General features: G+C 58.5%; 1 protein-coding gene across 1 annotated transcript in view; it reads right to left on the bottom strand.

Moving 5' to 3' along the window:
• Positions 1-49: 49 nt before the first annotated feature.
• Positions 50-21,912, bottom strand: part of SULT2B1 (sulfotransferase family 2B member 1) — a 32,503-nt gene continuing 10,640 nt past the window's right edge. The window contains exons 2-7 of the mRNA XM_079800779.1: positions 11,658-11,797; positions 8,649-8,857; positions 6,024-6,150; positions 5,478-5,572; positions 1,686-1,866; positions 50-295 (exon numbers count right to left, since the gene is read on the bottom strand). Of these exons, the coding sequence (XP_079656905.1) occupies positions 102-295; positions 1,686-1,866; positions 5,478-5,572; positions 6,024-6,150; positions 8,649-8,857; positions 11,658-11,797 (946 nt within the window). The 3' untranslated portion in view covers positions 50-101. The remainder of the gene's footprint in view (positions 296-1,685; positions 1,867-5,477; positions 5,573-6,023; positions 6,151-8,648; positions 8,858-11,657; positions 11,798-21,912) is intronic.

The raw sequence follows: 21,912 nt of genomic DNA, 5'->3' as shown, positions 1-21,912 counted from the left end.
CCTCCGCCCGGCCTCGCGCGCCCCCTGCCGCCCGCCCGCGGCATGCCACCGCCAGAGCACATCGAGGAGCCGGGGCAGGAGCGATGCGTTTATTCTCGGGGTCACGGATGCGGGTGCTCGGAGGCCTGGTCTGGGCTGGGGCTGGGTTCGGGGCTGGGGGCGCGGTCCGGACTGGCAGCCTCGGGGTCCTCGTCCCAGGGGAAGGTCGGCATCCCCCGCATCTGCTCGCGGTAGACGCGGTCGAAGGCTTCGCTCTGCGCCACCGTGAAGTGGTTCTTCCAGTCTCCGCAGACCCCTGCGGGGAGGGAGGGCGCGCGAGGTGAGCAGCGTCCGGAGCGTCGCCCCGACATCCCAGCGCCCCCTTCCCCACCTCCTTTGCGCATGCGGTTCCCTAGGCCGGAAGCCCCGCCCCATCTCCACGCCGCCCCGTCCCCTCCCGCGGTTGCTGACTCACACCGGCCGCCTGGACCTGGCAGACCCCGGGCACCATTCTTGCCTCCTCCCTCCTTGGGGTCCCCCCTGCTCTGCTCATCCCGCCAGCAGACCTCTGACCTTCCGCCACTTCACCCCGAACCCCGTTAGTCTCTGCCCAGAACATCCCCCGCCCCACCCCCACCCAGCTTTCTGCACACCTCGCCCAGCCCCCGGGCACCTCCTCTGCGACCTGTCACTGGACGGGCCGCTCCCCGCAGTGCGCCTGCCGCCGGGCTCTGCTCCCAGCACTGCCGGCCCTGGGCTGCCTCCCCGCATCACAGCGCCACGCACTGGGCCCAGGGTTTACAGCCCCCGAGCCGCAAGGGATCCCCAGCCTCAAGTTCCCTCCTTTCTTTTTTTTTAATCCTCACCCCAGGGAAGGTTAATTGATTTTTTGTTGTTGTTGCTAATCCTCACCCGAGGATATTTTTTCCATTGATTATTATTTTTTAAAATATATTTTTATTGATTTCAGAGCGGAAGGGAGAGGGAGAGATAGAAACATCTATGATGATGCCCTGGCTGGCTTGGCTCAGTGTTTAGAGCGTCGGCCTGCGGACTGAAGGGTCCCAGGTTCGATTCCAGCCAAGGGCACATGCCTGGGTTGCGGGCTCGATCCCCAGTGGGGGGCATGCAGGAGGCGGCCGACCAATGGTTCTCTCTCATCATTGATGTTTTTCTCTCTCTCTCTCTGCCTCTCCCTTCCTCTCTGAAATCAATAAAGAATTAAAAAAAAAGAAACATCTATGATGAGAGAGAATCATGGATTGGCGGCCTCCTACACACTCCCTACTGGGGATTGAGCCTCAACCAGGCATTGCCTTGACAGGAATTGAACTGTGCCCTCCTGGTTCGTAGGTCGACGCTCAACCACTGAGCCACGCCAGTCGGGCAAGCCTCAGGTTTCTTACCGTGGTTCGGAGCTGGCCGTGGCCTTTTGTTCCCATATGCAGCTGGGGGTTGGGGGAAGGCGGGGGGGGGGGGGGGGGGTAGCCCTGGGGTGACAGGCACACCCCAGCACCTGCTGTGTCTGCCCGAGCTAAGCCTGTGTGTGGAGTCCATCCTGGGCCCACGTGAGGCAGTGAAGGCATTCTGTTGGGAGCGCCCCAGGTTACAGTGGGGAAGCTGGAGCTCGGAGAGGTTAAGTAACACGCCCAAGCCACACAGCCGGGCCGGGGCCTGGGGAGCCAGGAACCCCGGAGGTCCCGTACCTTTCCGGAGGAAGGCACCGCGGCGCTGGTCCAGCAGGCTGGGGGGCAGCAGCGAGAAGTTGGACATGGTGTTGGCCTTCATGGCATCGAAGGCCGAGTGAGCCACGACGGAGCCCAGCGCCTCCTCGCCCAGCTGCCGGCCCAGGAACCGGCACACACGCTGCACGGAGCCGGGGAGGTCCTGGGGGCAGGAGAGGGGTCAGGCGGGAAGGCAGGACGGGGTGGGGGGAGGGAGGGGGGAGGGAGGGGGCAGTGGAGGGAGGGGACCCAGGCAAGGAAGGAACACCAGACCCAGAATTTGGATGTCAGAGTCTCAGCCCAGACTTGTCTTTGCCTCAGTTTCCCCATCTCCAAGGGGTTGGGCTATGGCCTCTGAGGGGTTTTGCAGTTTTGGATTTGGGAGGGTGCTGTGGGTGGGAGGGAAGGGGTGAGACTGGGTCAGAGGTCACAGCAGGGGGTAGTCCAGCACCTAATGTAGAATCCTCCTCCTTCAGGTTAGAAATGGGGCGTCAGCCAGTCTGTGCCCCAAACCTGCTCCTCCACCAGGTCCCCAGCCCAGATTCACCCAGTCACATGGCCAGACTCCCAGCCGGGCCTCCCCCCTGCTCCCCTTCCCTCACACACCCCTGTCCTGTCAGTCATCAGCCCCTTCCCTCTGCCTGGACTCTCTCTGCCACGTCCCCGCTGTGTCCCTGTAGCCCCGGCACTGGTCAGGCCTGATTCTCTGCTGTGGACTCTTGTCCTGGCCTCCTCCCTGCCTCCCTGCCTCCCTGCCTCCCGTCCCCACACCCAGGCCCGAGCCTGCGCCCAGCCCCCCTGTGGCTCCCGAGGCCCTGAGACCATTCCCATCCATCCCAGGCCTGACTTCCAAGGACAGGCGCTCTCCACCCCCTCCTCCTGGGACTCACCGTGCCCTGCACTTCCCTCCCTGTGGCCCTGGGCGCGGGGCTGCCAGGCAAGCCCCGTGCCACCCTTCCCCCTGGCAGACCTCCCCTCCAGGTGCAGGGCAAGTCTCCCCTCCCCGTGACAATGACGGTTCAGGTCACGGTGGATTGAGCGCCTACTGTGTACCACGCTCTGGCCCAAGCCCCACCGGTACATCTGTGCCAACCTGCCGATGGCCGTGCAGAGAGGAGTGAGTATCCGGAACCAGTCCATGGAGGCCCAGAGAGGGGAAGACACGTGTTCAGGGTCACACAGCGAGGGAGGCGCTGAGATCTGGGTCCCCAGAGCCCGCAGTCCTCCCTCCAACTAGCTGCCTTCCTGGACCTGCACCTTCCGGTCAGCCTTCCGGTCAGCCCGCCGCCCCGCCAGCCCCAGCCCCGACTTCCCAGGTCATTCCTGGTTTCATAACCACCCACCCCCTTTATCCTCGTGAACCACAGACTCGTCCCAGAAAGTCTAACATGTCGGCCGTTCCTCACACCCAGGGGGGCAGCCCAGGAGCTCTGTGGCCCAGTTTTGGGTTTGGGGAATAAAGCTGGATGGAGAAGAGGGGGAGGGTGATGCGGAAATCTTCGGGGTGGGGGTGGGGGGGGGAGTCTTCCCATCAACAGCAATTCACCGGGATGCGACAGAGATACAAGCCCTGGGGCCGCAGGGAGGAGCCCTGTGCCCGGACAGGTTCCCGACCCCCTCCGGGTCATCAGCCCCATTTCCCCCTCTAAAACGGGGACAGCCCTCGCCGGTGTGGCTCAGTGGACAGAGCGTTGGCCTGTGGACTGAAGGGTTCCGGGTTCGATTCCGGTCAAGGGCATGTGCCTGGGTTGCAGGCTCAATCCCTGGCCTGGTTAGGGCACGTACAGGAGGCAACCTAATCGGCGTGTCTCTCTCACATCAATGTTTCTCTCTCTCAGTCTCTCCCTCTCCCTCCCACTCTCTCTAGAAATCAATGGGAAAATATCGTCGGGTGAGGATTCAAACAAACAAACAAACACCTGGGGTACTAACAATATTGGGGCAAACCACGTACAATTACCAAGTGCCCACCGTTCTGTGTGGCTCAGTCCCGTGTGGCGCACCTCCTGCGCTTTGTGAGGGTCAAATGAGAGGCTTGTGTGCAGCGTTTGGTGCCCGGCCTGGGCCGTTACTGTTACTGCTATTCAGAGGGGCCCTCGCTCGGGACCCAGCCGCCCTTACTTTACAGGATCCTACCGCTGCGGCTTCTGACCTGATTGGGCGGGGAGGGGGGGTGACAATATGCCAACAGCCCCGCGAGTTGGCGTTTCCCGCCACGTTAAGGATGAGCCCTCCGAGGCCCTGAGAGATTTTAGCGGCTTCACTGGCACCGGCACCCAGGCTCCGCCTACCGGAAAGGGACTGACAGGCCCGCCCGGCGTGACTCCCCAGAGACTCTTAAACCAGGAGGTCACGGTCCACTTCCCCGTCAGGCTCGATCCCCAGTGTGGGGCGTGCAGGAGGCAGCCCGTCCATGACTCTCTCTCGTTATTAATGTTTCTCTCTCTCTCTCCCTTCCTCTCTGTATTAAAAAAAAAAAAGTACCGACAGAAAGGAGAATACAAAACACACACGAAGTGAGGAGGCGAGAGGGGCAGATGGGGGACACCTGTGGTAGTGTCAAGGATGAGAAACGCGCGCGCACACACACACACACACACACACACACACACACACGAAGGGAACATGTCGGGTGGGGGGTGAGGAAGCCTCCCAGGCTCCTGGGCTCTCAGGACAGACCTTCCCTCAAAACCTAGCACGGCTGGGCACGTTCACTGTGGATTGTTCCAGTGGGAAGCCCAGCGTCCTCCATAGGCACGCTGCATGGCCTCTTCTTCCAGGAAGCCCTCCCTGATTGCTCCAGCCCGAAGGCATCTCTCTCCCGGGTGCCTGTCCCAGGTTATGTCTGATGGGGTCCAGACAGGGTCCCCAGTCTAACTCCAAAGGGTGTTTCCGTCCACGGCTTCCCTCTTCCTTCCAGATCACAGCCACCAACGAAGCTCACTTTCCGTGCGCCCCAGTTTCACACGATGTCGTTGATCCTATGGCCTCCCCTGCTCAGAAGCCACCTATGGCTCCCCCCTGCTCAGGGGAAAGCCACAGTCCTCACTGTCTGCCTCATTTCCCACCCCACCCCCTCTCACTCGGCTCTGGCCATGGGGCCTCCATCCAACCTTGGAATAGACCAAGTGCACGCACGCTCACCCCAGGGCCTTTGCACTGGCTGGTCCCTCTGCCCAGGACACTTTCCCCCGATTGTCTGTGGCCCCCCCCCTCCTCTAGATGGTCGCTGTTGTCTTCTCTTGGGGGCCACCCCCTCCACTTTTTTTTTTTTTCTTAATGTATCGTTATTGATTTCAGAGAGGAAGGGAGCGGGAGAGAGAGAAACATCAATGACGAGAGAATCATTGATCGGCTGCCTCCTGCACGCCCCCTACTGGGGATCAAGCCCACAACCCAGGCATGTGCCCTTGACTGGAATTGAATCTGGGACCCTTCAGTCCACAGGCCGACGCTCTGTCCACTGAGCCAAACCGGCTAGGGCTCTGCCTTCTTAAAATCCCGCTGACAGACACAGTCCTGGCCCTCCTCTCCCGCCTGCCCTTCGCCAGCTCTCCTCCCCTCGCCCCTATTTTATCTATCTGTCCTGGTCCCTCTCCCGCTCAGGGACCCGGTTCAGTTCACGGCTGTCGCCCAGTACCTGGTGCATCCACAGTGGAGGAGGCCTTAGGGGAGGGGAAGTGGGGGGCGAGAGGAAGGGAGAAGTGGGGGTGCTGGGCCAGGTGGGGTGCGGGGCGGCACGGGGGAGGGGTGACGGGGGTGGGGGGGAGTCACCTCCTGCAGCTCCTCGTAGGTGATAAACAGGAAGTTCTCTTTGCCCTGCATCCGAATCCAGCCTTTAATGTGGTCGAACCAGGAGCCGAACTGCACTGCGGGCAGAGGGGCGGGGGGTGAGGGCCAGGCAGCGGGGCCTCCGCGGGCGCTCACAGGGGCCTGGCTAGCCCCACCTGGCCCAGGCCTGGCCCCTCGGAGCTGGATGTCCCTCCCCACCGCCCCGATCCCCTCCACCTGGTGCCCATGGCCCTCTGTCTCCCTGTCTCTCCATCTGCATGTGTCTCTCTGTCTCTGGCGCAGTCCCTAGACCTCGGTCTCTCTCTGGCTCTCTCCCTGCTGTTCCTGTTTCTGTCGGCGCCTCTGGTTCTCTCTCCGTCTCCCGGTCTCCTCGCGCCCTCTGTCTCTCTCACGCTCCGTTCCTCTTGGTCTCCTGCCTCCATGGCTCTTGACGCCCTGCACCTCTGCCTCTCTCTCTCTCATCCCTCCTCTGTCCCCCTTCCCCTCTGGGCCACAAGGGGCTCCCCCCGCCCCCCTCCCCGTCCTCACCTTCGCCTTTGAGGAAGTTCTGCAGGAACTGGTCAGGGGTGCCGGGGTCCTTCAGCTGCCCCGCGATCTTGGAGTAATGATAGAGCGACACGGCCACGTCCCGGGGGTTCCGGCCCATGTAGATCACCTGCATGTGGTGTTGGGCGGGGAGAAGGCGCCCGTCACGGCCAGCACCCCGGCCCTGAGGCTGTGCTCCGAGCTCCTTTCCTGGCCCTGCAGCAGGAAGGACTCGGGGCAGACTGCTCAGGGGACTTCCCAGCGTATGTAGCTCAGATCCTTTCACCTCGTCCCAGAGAGCGGGGAGGGCTCCCTCCAACCACATGCTGGGAGGAGGGGGGGCTGTTTCTGGGTCAGGAGGAAGGACAGTTTGGCTTCAGGGAACGCAGAGTGGAGGAGAAAGGCAGGGAGTTCAGGATGGGGGAGATCAGGGTGAGACGTGTGGACCAAAGGGGTCTTTCTTCACCCAGTGAGGACCCTGCCCTCCTGGATTCCCAGCGCCCCAGGATAGAGTCCCAGCCACGGGGCCTGGCTCCAATCTGTTTACCAGGTTTATATTCTACTAGAGGCCCAGTGCACGGCATTTGTACATGGCGGGGGGTGTGTCCCTCAGCCCGGCCTGCACCCTCTAGCAGGCGGACATCCCCTGAGAGGTCCTCAGTGCTGCTGTGGAGGCGGGAGAGGCTCCCCCCACCACCGCTGCGCTCGCCAGCCATGAGCCCGGCTTCTGGCTGAGTGGCGCTCCCCCTGTGGGAGCGCACTGACCACCAGGGGCAGCTCCTGCATTGAGCGTCTGCCCCCTGGTGGTCAGTGCACGTCATAGCGACCGGTCGTTCCGCCGTTCGGTCGATTTGCACGTTAGGGTTTTATTAGATAGGATAAGCATCCCCCCTCCAGTCCCATCAGACATGTCCTTCCCTGTCAACTGTCTCCTTTCCCAAGACCAAGGTCAGCCACATGGTGGTCAGCCACGTATATGTGACCAACCTCCAACAAAAACCCCTGCCCGGCCGGCGTGGCCCAGTGGTTGAGCATTGACCTATGAACCAGGAGGTCACAGTTCGATTCCCAGTCAGGGCACATGCCCCGATGGTGGGCTCGATCCCCAGTGTGGGGTGTACAGGAGGCAGCCGATCAATGATTCTCTCTCGTTATTAATGTTCCTATCTCTCTTCCTCTCCCTACCTCTCTGAAATCAATAAAAATCTATTAAAAAACAACAACAACAACAAAAAAAAACCCTGGGCACCATGGCTCGGGTGAGCGTCCATGGGGGCGATGCTCCGTGCTTGCTGTCACATCATCGCGAAGGGACTGAGTGCTGTTCATGCCAGGCCACAGGGAGAGACCACGGAAGCTGGCGCCACGTCTCTGCCCGCCCCACGCGCCTCCACCCTTTCTGGCTAACGGTGACTGTGAGTCTACCAGCTTTGCCAGCCTCTGAGTCCCTCTAGTGAATCAGGGAGCCTGAGGGGGGCCTTGGGGACCCCCGGATTGCAGTCCCCATCTTGTCTCTATCTGCATTACTCGTCTGTCTATCTATCTATCTATCTATCTATCTATCTATCTATCTATCTATCTATCATCTATCATCTACCTACCTACCTAGCTACCTATCTATTTTCTACAAATTGCTAAAATCTGTGTCCAGCCCAGATCTCTCCTGTCAAACCCAGATTCATCTACCTCACTGCCGGCTGGCAACCTCCACCAATGGGCCCCAGCAGAGCCCCCAACATCCCCCTCCCCCCCCCCCCGTTCGGCCCCCAACCTCTGCTCCCTGCCCGCCCCGTCTCAGTGGATGACAGCCCCATCCTCCCACTTCCTGAAGCTGAACGCCCTGGAGACACCCTTGACTCATGTTTCTCTCACACCCACATCCAATCTGTCAGCATAGCGTCCTGGTTCCACCTTAGAAATACAGCCTTTTTGCTTCACCGCCCCGGCCACCACCCGGGCACCTCCCCGGGCACCTCCCACCTGGACTCGCTCGCAGACGCCTCCTCCCAGCTTCTGCCGCCTTCGCGGCGGGCTGTTCCCCACCTCGCCGCCAGAGGGCGCCAGTGAACACCGGAGTCGGCGCCCGGCGGGCTCAGCCTTCCCGGCTCCCGTCTGGCTCCCGGTAAAGCCACAGCCAAGGCGGCCCTGCGCATTTTGGCCCGGTTACCTCCCTGACCTCGTTTCCACTCCTCCCCCCGCTCGCTCACTTGGTTCCGGCCACACAGGCCTTCCTGCTGGTCTTCAGACACATCACTCCCACCAGAGGGACTCTCCCCCCTGCCTTCTTCCTTCACCTCCCAGGTCTTCACTCAAAAGGGCCATTCTCACTGGGGACACCCTTGACCACCCCCCTTATAACCGCAACCCCCATTCTAACTCTAACCCTCACCCTCTGCTCCGCGATGTGAATTTTTCCATCTTGGACCTATTCACGATTTTCCTTTTTCGGTCCATCTGTTCTCTGCCTGTCTGTCTCCCTTTGGAATGTGGACTCGCATTTATTTTTATTTTTTTTACTGCTGTTCTAGGTCAGGGCCAGGACGTAGTAGGTGCTCAATAACTATGTGCCAACCTCATCCGTTAGCTGTGCCCTCTGCCCCCGGCCTCCCTCCTCTCCCCCGCCTGCACCTTGGCCTTGGAGTTGAAGAAGGCCTTTGTGAAGAGCTGGATGGGGAGGTGGGAGCTCATGAGGCGGGGGCTGGACTGGTCCGAGAGGCTGAAGGCTCCCATGATGGTCTCGCACCAGGGCGCCCGCTTCCAGATGGGCACCGAGCGGATCCAGGAGGGGTCCCCGTCCTTGAGGATTAAGCTGAGGATCTCGATCATCCAGTTGGTGCCTGGCGGGAGCAAGTGGGCAAATGAGTCCGAGGTGGGGACGGGTGACGAGGGGGCGGGATGGGGTTTAGCACGGCTCCCGGCTCCCTTTACTGCACAAATGGCTGTGGGTTTCCTCACGGCCAGCGGGAGCCAGGCGGAGTTGGCTATCTGTATTTTCAGAGCAGGAAGCAGCTCAAAGAAATAAGGTCGCTGGCCCAGGTGGCGGAGCCTGGCGAGCCCTCCATCCAACCCCGTTTCGCTTTCCTACGGGGACTGTGACGGACCACGCAGCCTCCCCTGCAGCTGTGCGGGGCCACGTGACTGAGCTCCAGCCAAGGACATGCAGGTGGCAGTGGTGTGCGGCCCGTTCCAGGCCTGGCCCATAAAAACCTCCCACGTGACTCCCTCTCCCCCCCCCCCCCCCCCGCCGCTGCTGGCTGGATGCAGACATGCCAGTGGAAACTGAGGCTCCCAAGGATGGCAGAGCCACAGCGCGAAGGAGCCAGGCCACTGGGTTACCCCCCCCCCCCCATCCCTCCCCAACGCACACGCACGCACACACTTCCCTCCCTGTGTCCTGGACCGGCTGGCATTTGCAGGATGAGAAATAAACGTCTGTTGGGCCCAGGTTCTGGGGTTTATGTATTAGGGCCGAAGGACTCGCTAAATCATGGTGTGGGGGGGGGGGGGGGGGGCTGGAATTGAATCCAGGCATCGACTTAAAAAAAATCTCAGCTCTTTTCACTGCCCCTTCTTGGGAGTAACCCCCAGATTGCGTGCGGGAGGGGGCCACAAATGACATGCAGGAGGAAGAGACCGCATCAGGGATCCAGTTCACGGGCGTGGATTCTGGGAGACTCCAGGCACGTCAGACCGGAAGTGATGATGATGATGGTGATGTTAGCAACCACCTCTTGTTAGTGTTATGTTGCCTTGGGTTCTAACAAGCACCCGGGGCCCGTTCTCCGCGCCCTGCCTCTCGGCTCCAGATCCCCTCTCCGTTGCCCTGTGCTGAGATACTGGGGCTGACCCCGCCCCGCAAACATTTCTCCTTTGCCCGCCAGCGCAATGTCAAGATCCGTCAGCAGAGGGCGCTGGAGGAACCCTGCAGACAGAGGAGGGGTTTCTCCTCCCGGTTTTCATAGGCGCCTCCCGGGGGATGGACAGAGGCCTGCGCTGCCAGGGACCCGGGGACACTCACTGCCCGCCCCCCGCCCGCCACCCCTCACCCCGCGCCCAGCAGCTTTCCCCGGCGGCTCTGCTCCAGCCCTAGAGGACTGCCTGCCCCGTGCATTCACTCTCCTGTCTCCGTCGGGGTTCTCTTCACCCCGGGTAGTGTCACCCCGTAGCCAGTGAAGAATTCCTTTTTTGTGGTGTGTGGGAATACACAGAACGTGAAGGCGGCCAATGCACCCATTTGAAGGGCACAGTTCGGGGGCATTAAGTACACGCACGGTGTGCACCAACACGGCCCCCAGAGCTCCGGCACAGCCCGCTGTTTGGGGGACAGGTCGCTACCGTGTGGACGGAGGGATGTGTGCTTGTATCCACCGCCGTTGCCAACGCACAGCCCTTGGACCAGGCAATTCCGTACCTTGGAGTTTATTCCACGAAATAAAAAAATACTTGTGCAGCCCTAACCGGTTTGGCTCAGTGGATAGAGCGTCGGCCTGCGGACTGAAGGGTCCCAGGTTCGATTCCGGTCAAAGGCATGTACCTTGGTTGCGGGCACATCCCCAGTAGGGGGTGTGCAGGAGGCAGCTGATGGATGTTTCTCTCTCATCGATGTTACTAACTAACTCTCTATCCCTCTCCCTTCCTCTCTGTAAAAAATCAATAAAATATATTAAAAAATACTTGTGCAAAGGTGTACGCATGCACGTGATGTATGTGCCAGAAGGGGAATCGTGCATAAAGATCACACTGTGGTCCCAGCCGGTTTGGCTCAGTGGACAGAGCTTTGGCCTCCGGATGGAAGGGTCCCGGGTTTGATTCCCCTCAGGGCACATGCCCGGGTTGCAGGTTCGATCCCCCAGTAGAGGGCGTGCAGGAGGCAGCCGATCAATGATTCTCTCTCATCATGGATGTTTCTATCTCCATCTCCCTTCCTCTCTGGAATCAATAAAAATATATTTTTAAAAAGCTTACATTGTGCTACAGGCAAAGGATTGGAAGGTGGTAAGTACTCGTCAGTGAGGAGCTGGTGGAGGTGGACCAGGCCAGCGTGTCGCTGAGAGAGGCGGTCACAGAGGCCACACGGTGTACGATTCCGGTGATTTGAAATGTCCAGAGCAGGCGATCCCAGGCAAGAAGCAGATTAATGATTGCCAGGGGCTTGGGGGCAGGAATGTGGGGCTGGGAGGTGATGGCTAGAGGGTACCGGTGTCCTGTTGGGGTGATGGAAATGTTCTAAAATTCATTGTGGTGATGGGTGCCCAGCTGTGAATACACGACAGCCACAGAATTGCACTTTGAAATGGGTGACTTGGCCCGGCTGGCGTGGCTCAGTGGTTGAGCATCGACCTCTGAAGCAGGAGGTCACGGTTTGATTCCTGGTCAGGACACATGCCCAGGTTGTGGGCTCCATCCCCAGTAGGGGGCATGCAGGAGGCAGCCGATCAGTGATTCTCTCTCATCATTGATGTTTCTCTCTCTCTCCCTTCCTCTCTGAAATCAATAAACATATTTTAAAATGGGTGAATGGATGGTGTGAATTGTATCTCAAAGCTGTTCCCCAAAACAACCCTCGTAGAGCTCCATGCCAAAGGGTGGATGTCATATTTTGAACATTTTCACAAATATCTTGGAAAAAAGAGGTACCTGACTTGGGGTAGGTGACGATGAAGATGTCGTCGTCCTGCACCTCGGCGTTCTCCGTGATGCTGATGCTCTCGGGGGAGTAGATGCCCACGGGGAAGGGGATGCCCTTGTACCGGAAGTACTCGCCCGACAGCTTCTGGCTGTAGGAGAGGGGGAGACGCCGTGAGAAGGGGGCTGGTGCCCAGCTTCACAGCCGAGGTCACCAGTCGGACACACGCAGCAGAAAGCGGCGGAGGACTCTCAGGGGTGGAGCCAGGCCAGCGGGGGAGCGGGGGGCCGGTGAGGGGCACCCCCTTCCTGGTGGAGCCTTGGCGAGGAGCGTTCTCTGTGCCGCATTTTGGCATCTGCCCCGCGCCCATGGTGGGCTGAAACCCCGCAACCACCCTGCGAGGGTGATGATTAGTGCCCTCACTTTACGGGTGAAGAGCGCGGCACAGAGAGGGTGAGTGGCTTGCCCACAGCCGCACAGCACAGCCGGCGGGACGTGGAGCACCCCCCAGGCGCACAGTGGGGCTAAGTGCTTCCCAAACACTCACCCTCCACCCAACTCTCAAGGAAGACGCCAAGTCACCACCGCGGTTCCCCGATGGGGTTCCCCAATGGGGTTCCCCGATGGGGCCACGGAGGCCCGAGGAGTCAGGCGCCGGCCACCGCGGCAGAACTCACCTGCCAAGCCACAGGTCCAGCCACTGAGCAGCTGAAACAGTATTAAAAAAAAAAAAGCCCTAGCCGGTTTGGCTCAGTGGATAGAGCGTCGGCCTTCGGACTGAAGGGTCCCAGGTTCGATTTGCGTCAAGGGCATGTACCTTGGTTGCGGGCACATCCCCAGTAGGGGGTGTGCAGGAGGCGGCTGATCGATGTTTCTAACTCTCTATCCCTCACCCTTCCTCTCTGTAAAAAAATAAATAAAATGTATTTTTTTAAAAAGAAAACTATGTTTTAATTGGTTTCAGAGAGGAAGAGAAAAAGAGGTAGAAACATCAATGATGACAGAATCATTGATCAGCTGCCTCCTGCATGCCCCCCACTGGGGATCAAGCTCACAACCTGGGCCTGTGCCCTGACCAGGAATCCAACCGTGACCTCCTGGTTCATAGGTCGCTGCTCAACCACTGAGCCACACCGGCCGAAACCCTCACTCCAGCTGCCCTCCCAAACCACGGAAGTGGAACTGCCCAAAGGGAGATGTTTGAAGAGCTGCCTGCTCATCTGCTGCCTCTTTCTATTGCAGTCTCCCCCTGTGTGTGGTGTGGGAGAGGGACAGGGTTCGGGGACCTGACTGGGGTGAATTTGCGTGGGAGACACACTTCGCCAGGCGCCTGTGGGATGTTGATGAATTCACAGTCACGTCTGTGTGCGGTGCAGCGAGCCTGCCGGGCGCAGGCCCTGGGCGTGATGACCCCGGGCCTGGGGATTAGGGTGTCACGCGTTCCAGGGCGCCGGGCAGCCGAATACCCGGCAGAGGAGACATGGGATCCCAGCATGCCAACCGGAAGCCGGCGTGTGATGGGCCTGGACTGTGTGGAGTGCGGCTCAGCTTTCGAAAGGAAGCAAGTTGCTGTAGTTTAGTCTTTTCACATTCTGAATAGCCATTCCCTCTACCTAAGGGCCTCGTCACCTGTAGTGGTTCTTTTTCTTTTTAAAATTTTTTTTTATTGATTTCAGAGAGGAAGGGAGAGGGAGAGATGGAAACATCAATGATGAGAGAGAATCACTGATCGGCTGCCTCCTGCACTCCCCACACTGGGGATCGAGCCCGCAAGCTGGGCATGTGCCCTGACCGGGAATCGGACCGTGACCTCCTGGTTCATAGGTTGATGCTCAACCACTGAGCCATGCCGGCTGGACTGGTTCTTTTTCTTTTTCAATATATTTTTATTGATTTCAGAGAGGAAGGGAGAGGGAGAGATGGAAACATCAATGATGAGAGAGAATCATTGATTGGTTGCCTCCTGCACGCCCCCTTCTGGGGATCGAGCCCACAATCCAGGCATGTGCCCTTGACGGGAATCGAACCCGGGACCCTTCAGTCCACAGGCCGATGCCCTATCCACTGAGCCAAACCGGCTAGGACATGGGCTGGTTCTTTTTCTTAAGGAGAACCCTCTCAAAAGGATATAAGTCTCAGCCCCCCACCCCCCCCAAACCCAGATCTGCCTGGTCTTAGCTGCCACACTGCATGCCTGTCCATTTGTCTTTATAGGACACTTAGGACAATACATTGAACGGAGGGGGGGATTGTAAGTAGGTTATATCGTCTGTGGATTTATTTCAAGTTGTGGAAGAGAATGTTTCAAACCTTCTGTTATATAAGGAGGGCTGGAGTTCAACCGCACAGATAAAAGCTCAGAAAGATGCCCTGGCCAGTGTGGCTCAGCTGGTAGGAGCATCGTCCCGTGCACCAAAAGGTTGCAGGTTCGATTCCTGGTCAGGGCACATGCCTGGGCTTTGGGTTCGATCCCCGGTTGGTGCATATGGGAGGCAACCAATTGATGTTTCTTTCTATATATATCCCTGTCCTTTCCTCTCTCTCTAAAGATCAATAAAAACAAAAAACAGCCCAGCCGGTCTGGCTCGGTGCATCGACCTATGAACCAGGAGGTCACAGTTCGATTCCCGGTCAGGGCACATGCCCGGGTTGCGGGCTCGATCTCCAGTGTGGGGCGTGCAGGAGGCAGCCGATCAATGACTCTCTTTCGTCATGGATGTTTCTCTCTCTTTCTCTCTCTCTCCCGTTGTCTCTGAAATCAATAAAAATATATTCAAAAACAAACAAACAAAAAACCTCGAAACATAATGTTGAACGAAAAATGAGGGACACAAGAGCATCAGAGCATCTGTCCAGTGATGGGAAGTTCAAAGCCAGGAGAACGGGGCTACGGTGTTAGAAGGCGGACGGCGGAGACCCTGGGAGGCCTGGGTGATTGTGGGGAGAGGCAGATGGGGGCTGGTTATATGTTGTGCCCACTTTGCAAAATTCATTGAGCCATTGCACGGCACTCATGTGCGTTTAACTTCAATAAAACACTCACTGAATGAATGAATGAATGAATGAATGAATGAATAAAACATTAAAGTCTCCCCATGAAAACAACTGTTTTTAATAAAAAGGAGGCCAGGTGCTGGGCCCAGTGAGGTTGGAGACCCAGTGGCTCGAAGAGGCCTTCTCTGTCAGTTCCTCCTTGTCTGCCCAGTGGACAGATGAGGAGACTGAGGCCACTGAGGGCTGCGACCTGCCCAGCAAGCTCCGGTGTCTTTCCTGAAGGCCTCCCTCCCCGGCTGCGGAGCTCTGTGGGATGGGGGTGTCTCCGAGGCCTGGCATCAGGGTCAGGATGGAGCAGGACAAAGCTAGAGAACTGTGCCCTCTGCCTGGGGTCCCAGGAGGGCTCGGGGAGCCTGGTGGGGCTCAGCCCAGCCAGCCAGGGTTCCCAGAGGGCAGGGTCCGAGGGGGGCTGTTCAGGAAGCTGGCCTGGGGTCTGTGGTCTGCCGGCAAAGGCCCCCTTGCCCCTGGCTGGGGCTGTTCCCCAGGGAACAGGGCGGGAGGGCTGGTCACCTCAGGGGGTGGGGGTGGGGACTTTGCAGGCGTGAATACGGGTATTGTTCTGGAGCTGGATACCACGTGCTCAGAGTCTGGCTTACATCGCTCCGTGCCTCAGTTTCCTCAACGGTAACATGGGGATAACAGGAGCAGCACAGTGTCTTGGTTAATTGTATAAACCCTGGAGTCAGAATACGTGGCTTTGAAGTCTATGTCCCAGCAGCTGTGTGGCTGTGGGCAAGTCACTCAACCTCTCTGTGCCTCAGTTTCTTCATCCATAAAATGGGGATAATAATAACCATTACCTCCATGAAAAAAGTGCCTGGCTTAGAACTGTGCCTGGCATGGAGTAAGCACAATATAAATGCTTGTTAATTTTTTTAACAGTAGAAATAGTGGGAGGGTTTAATATGTCAATAGCCGTAAAAATGATTGGCTCGTGGTCTGCGGCAATAAACCTGGGCTAACGTTATTATTATACTCAAAATAGAGGCGACATTGGACATTGTGTGAACCCAGAGGCGGGGCTGCTTAGCGTAGCCTAGTGTTTGGCACTTAGTAGGCCCTCATCACATCATAATGCCTTTATTGTTCAGTGATGTTATCAGGTACCCCATAGGTTGAGCCTGGACGGTAGTCTCAGTGATGTCACCGGTTGCCAGGCAGATTTAGCCCAGTGGATGGGAGCTGTGAGGTCATCAGTTACCAGGCAGATTAACAGCTTCAGTGCCTATAGGCCTTGGCTCTCACTGTGCCTCTGGCAACAGATCACGCTTCTTTGAGCCTCAGTTTCCCCATCGGTCACAGGAGGAGAAGGCAATTTCTACCTCAGGGATTTAATCCTACTTGAGGGTTAAAAGGAATAAAAATGTGAAGCGCCCGGCTCCTGACAAATGCCGAGGAAACTGAGGCTTTGGTTGGCCGCCAGCGTTAGTTTAGTCTTTGATCTCCAGACAGACAGCTCCTCAGGGAAACAATTCCTCCCAGTTTACAGGAGAGGGACACAGAGATGCCAAAGAGGAAACGATCCTGTGCCCTTCAGGGGTGCCTGGGTCTCCACTGAATGCTTAAACGAGCAGTTACCATCTCCAAATCAGGCCCGAGCCTCAGCCCAGGAAGCCAGGGTGGGACCCACAGTGCTGGGACGTGGCCTGTGCGCAATCAGTATGCGGCTGAATGAATGAATGTGTGGTGAATGAATGAATGAGTGTGTGTGAGCGAATGAATGTGTGATGAATGTGTGAATGAATGAATGAATGAATGTGTGATAAATGCGTGAATAATGAATGTGATGAATGAATGTGTGTGAGTGAATGAATGAGTGTGTGATGAATGTGTGAATTAATGAAAGTGTGTGAATAAATGAATGAATGAGTGTGTGATGAATGTGTGAATGAATGAATGAATGAATGTGTGATGAATGCGTGAATAATGAATGTGATGAATGAATGTGTGTGAGTGAATGAATGAATGAATGAGTGTGTGATGAATGTGTGAATGAATGAAAGTGTGTGAATAAATGAATGAATGAGTGTGTGATGAATGTGTGAATGAATGAATGTGTGTGAATAAATGAATGAATGCGTGTGTGATGAATGCATGTGTGAATGCATGAAGGGCTTTAGCAGGAAGCAAGTGAAGGAAAGTCAAAGAGCACTGGTAATGCCCTCCACCTGCCTCCGTGGTTCTCCGTCCTGGGCACTTTGGAGTCCTCTGTGGGGCCCTCAGAGACCCCCAAAGCCTGGCCGCCTTCCAGGCCAGCAGAGTCCACACACCTGTGCCCTCGGAGCCCAGAACAACCAGCTGCTCAGCAAATACCTGAGCATCAATATTCACTAAATACGAGGCGAATACATCATCATATCCTTGTATGTGATGATGCTACGGGTGAGAACATGGGGGTGCCAGGAGGGAGAGCAACGTGGCTAAGGCCACACAGCAAGTCCCAAGCCGAGCCGGGGCTAGAACCTCAGTCCTATAGACAGTTTCTGTCCTAGTCCCTCCTTGGACCCCACACTCCAGCTAAAGTGCCCCGCCTCCCACCTCCTGCCGTGTACTGAGCACGATTCCCACCTCTGGGCCTTTGCATCTGCGGCTCCTCCTGCCAGGAATGCCCCCCTTCCCACCCCCGCCTCTGTGCTTGTGCACCAGGGAGGCCCCGCACCCCATTCCTGCTGGGCCGAATCGCACGGTGTGTCCTAAACACGGGTGCTGTGCGCCTTCTCTCCCACCTTGTACATCCAATCTGGCCCAGGGGGACCGTCCGCCCCGGGTCGCGAGCCGTGTGGTTCCCACACCGCGTCCAGGGCCTGGCGTGCCGCTGCCGCTTGACCGGAGCAGAGGAATGAGGATGACACCTGAGCCGGTCAGAGGCCTGCGGCGGGCGGAGCGGGCCACGTGACCAGCCATCGGCAGGCACGACTCAGCCTCCTAGCAGGTGCCCGGTCTCCCCTGCTCAGGGGACCCCAGGACCTGAGACTGAGAATGGCCCAGTGCATCCACCCTCCTGCCTCCCAAGCCAGAGTCTGCCCGGCGCTGGTCCCCCCTCTCCGGCCCCACTGCCCCAGTCCAGCTCCGGGCTCTCCTCGCCCCCTGGACCCTCAGCCCAGCCTCCTCCCTAGTCTCCTGGCCTCCATTCTCTCCCTGCTGCATGGCCACAGCTCCTCAGCCCGGAACTCAAGGCCCTACGTAGGCTGGGCCTGCCCACTCCTATGGCCTCCTCGGGCCTAAGACCCTGTCTGACTCCCCTCTGGCCCCAGCAGTGGAGGCGGGAGTAGGGGAGCCTCCTTTATGGAAATTCTATGCCAAGGACATGCATTATCAGGCTCCTCCCAGAACCCCAGGAGGTGGGTATTGGGAGCACCACTTTGTGCCAGAAGAAATGGAGCCCAGAGAAGTTAATATATTTCCCCAAGGTCACACAGCAGTCTTTGAAGGATGCCTCAGTAGGTAGCTGTCCTTGAGCCTCCACCCCGCCCTCTGCCACTAGGACACAGTGTATCTGTCTCAGTCAGTGTCTTACCCCCAGTGCCTGGCACACAGCTGGCGTGCAATAAATAAACCGGTCCCGGTTCAGGTCCCCTGGCGGCCGGGGCTCAGTCACCCACTCCAGAGGCAGCCCTGTCCGCCCAGTAGGGAAGGAAGACAGGCTGAAGCCGCACAGATGTGGACTGGAACCCCGGCTCTGCCACCAGCGAGCTGTGTGACCTTGAACACACAGCCCAACCTCTCTGGGCCTGTGTCCTCATGTGGAGAAGGAAAGGGGGGCTCCCTGGAGGGAGCGTGGTGAGGATGAGAGCGCTGTGGCCTCTCCCCTGGACCATGGCTGTCATCTCCTCACTGATCTCCCTCCCTCCACGCTGCCCCCACCGCCAGTTCTCGCCCCGCAGCTGCCAGAACCTGAGTCGGCTTCGGTCCCTCCTCCGCCCAAAACCCCACGGGGACTGCGAAGCCCAGCACAGCTTCCCTGGTCTCTCCTGCCTTCACCCCCCCAACCTCCCGCTTACTCAGCTCCAGCCACACTGACCTCCTGGCCCCACACTGACCTCCTGGCCGACACACTGACCTCCTGTCCCCCACACTGACCTCCTGCCCCCCACTGACCTCCTGGCCCCCACACTGACCTCCTGTCCCCCACACTGACCTCCTGCCCCCCACACTGACCTCCTGGCCGCCACACTGACCTACTGGCCTCACACTGACCTCCTGCCCTCTACTGACCTCCTGTCCCCCACACTGACCTCCTGCCCCCCACTGACCTCCTGGCCTCCACACTGACCTCCTGGCCCCACACTGACCTCCTGGCCCCCACACTGACCTCCTGACCCCCACACCGACCTCCTGACCCTCACACCGACCTCCTGGCCGCCACACTGACCTCCTGGCCCCCACACTTCAGGCGGAGTCATGCCTGATAATGCATGTCCTTGGCATAGAATTTCCATAAAGGAGGCTCCCCTACTCCCGCCTCCACTGCTGGGGCCAGAGGGGAGTCAGACAGGGTCTTAGGCCCGAGGAGGCCATAGGAGTGGGCAGGGCCTTTGCACTGCCTGTGCTGTCGTCTCCCATTCAGGCCTGTGACTGGCATCCTCACCTCTTTCAGGTCTTTGCTCCAACATCCCCACTCATCACTGAGGCCTCCCCTGTCGCCCTGTTGACAACTGAACCCACCTCACCCCCGCCCCCTTCTTGCTTCCCCCCCTGCCCCCTGCTTGCTTCCCCCCTCCCTGCCCCCTGCTTGCTCTCCCCCCCTCCCCACCCCCTGCTTGCTTCCCAAGCCACTTGTCCCCTCTGAGAAGCTCTGGTGGCTTACATATTCCCCTGAGCGTCTGCCTTTCTTCACTTGCATCTAAAGTCCATGAAGCCAGAGATTTGGGGGATCGGGGGAGGGGGAGGGGGGTCTGTCTTGACTGCCAACATTCAGGACCCTGGCACACACAGAGGGTGTGTCCTATTTTGTTGAGAAAATAAACGTAACACGAAGAGCGCTCCTGGGACAGTGTGTCCTTAGCTCATCTACCTCCTCCTCATCCCGGGGGCCGGAGCTACGGCCCCTCTGTGTTCCGAACGGGAAAAGCAAAGCGCAGAGGAGAGGCACTGGCTGATGCCACCCCGCTGCAGAGGGCAGGCTGGGATTCGAACCCGGGCAGCGTGGCCCCCTACCCACCCCGTGCCTTGGGGTAGTGCCTCCTGGCTCCTCCACACGGGTCCCCGGTGTGCTCCTTCTGGCCGGGGGCTCCGGGGGCTTGGCAGGTCGAGGGGTCAGGAAGACAGGGGTTTGACCTCAGGGAACGACTCGCATGTTTAAAGAGACGGGACTTATAATCGGCAACAACTGGGAACAGCCCGTGTCCTGCAGTAGGCGAGTGGGAAAACAGCGGCACACGCACGCGCGATCCTGCTCGGCAAGGACAAGAAATAAACCACACGGAGACCTACCCCCGCACGGAGGAGTCGCCGAGGCGGTGCGCTTTAAGTGAAAGAAGCCAGATTCAGGAGGTCACAACCTATCACCCCATTGACATGGCTGGTATGTATGGTGAGCTGAAGAATGGCCCCCAAGATGTCCACGTCCCAGTCCCGGAAACCACACCACACAGGAGAAGGGATGTTCACGTGAAGGATGTTGAGATGGGAGATGGTCAGGGAGGGCCTGTCATGGAATCACAGGGCTTTGAAGGAACCGCAGAGAGAAGGTGTGATAACGGAAGTGGGGGTCAGAGAGGAGAGAGATGGGAAGATGCTACGCTGTGGCTTTAAGGATGGAGGATGGGGCCACGAGCCAAGGGATGCAGGTGGCCTCTACAAGCTGGAAAAGACCAGGAAGCAGATGCTCCCCCAGGGCCTCCAGGAGGAATGCAGCCCTCCGGTGGAGGAGAATGAATTTGCGTCGTTTGAAGCCACTCTGCGGTCACTTATTCCCACAGCCGTAGGAAACGAATACAATGACATTTTCAAAAACACATAACTCTATGGACAGAGAACAGACGAGTAGCTGTGTGGGGGAAGGTCATGGGATGGTGAAAAAAGTTCTGTGTCCTGATTGTGGTGATGGTTACACACATCTATATGTGTGTTAAAATCCATAGAACTATGCACTGCCACACACACACAATCAATTTTACTGTGTGATTTTTCAAAAGAACCTCACCCTGTAAATGCTTAGGGCCCACTTGCCATTATTATATTCAAACATTCAGCTGGCCAGTGCCTCTTGGCTACCCAGGGATGTGCAGAGAAGCAACTCCTGGCTACGTTACAGCCCGCCGTGGCTTAGCTGTGTGGCCCACGGCCCCTCTCAAGCCCTCTCTGGTCTCATCTGAAGAATGAGCAGTAGCAGGAGGGTAACTGGGACCTCTTTTCTGGGGGCCTCCCAGTCTGGTGTCCAAAGAGAGATGTCCCCATCCCCAGGAGCTTTGCACTTTTTTTTTTTTAAAACCTGAGATGGGGCAAATGCTTTCACTCAGCCCACACATGCTTGTTGAGCACCTACTGTGTACCGGGTGCCGGGGGATACAACCAGGGGTGCCACTGACAAAAGCCCCTCCTGCGGTTTTTGTGGGCATGAGCCGTGAGATTAACACACAGTGTCTCCGTGTCGTAGGGTATCGAGCCGATGGGGATGGGGGAAACGAAGCAGGCGTGGGAGGAGAGGGGGTGTCTGGGTGGTGGTGAAGTGTAGGGGCGGGGGCCGGGGCCGGGGCGGGCCCTCTGAGGAGTGACACGTGAGCAGCCCTGAAGGAGGGGAGAGAGGAGCCGTGTGTGCCAGGACGGTGAGCGGTGAGCAGTGAGAGGGTGGGCTCCTGGGCTCCTGCGGGCTGTGTGGGGCCGGAACTGCCCCCCTCTTCCTGTGTGCGGCCTGCCCTTCCGAGAATGCCTGTGGGGGCCCTGACTTTCTCAGTGGTTAGGGTTAGGGTTAGGGTTAGGGGCGCCCGGGCTCAGCTCGCCTCTCTCCTCTCGCTGGGGAGCGTTGCCACGGCTGGCAGCCTGAGCTGGGTTCAACTCCCCTCACTTCCGAACACGCCGTGCAGGCGGCATCCGGCGGCCCTGGCCTCTCCTGGGCTGTTCCCACTGACAGGAGGGCCTTCCTCACCTCCCGAGTCCCCAATCCTGCTTGGGCAAGCACCCCTGTCCCCCCCCCCCCACCCCGCCTCGGCAGAATGACTCACGCCTTGGCCAGAGTGCAGAGTGCAAACAAGCGGTGGGAGAGCAATTAGA

This window comes from Cnephaeus nilssonii (assembly GCF_951640355.1).
Source record: "Cnephaeus nilssonii genome assembly, chromosome: 20".
In the NCBI taxonomy this organism is placed as follows: domain Eukaryota; kingdom Metazoa; phylum Chordata; class Mammalia; order Chiroptera; family Vespertilionidae; genus Cnephaeus; species Cnephaeus nilssonii.
The sequence above is the reverse complement of the archived record's forward strand: the minus strand, read 5'-3'. Positions and strand labels throughout refer to the sequence as shown.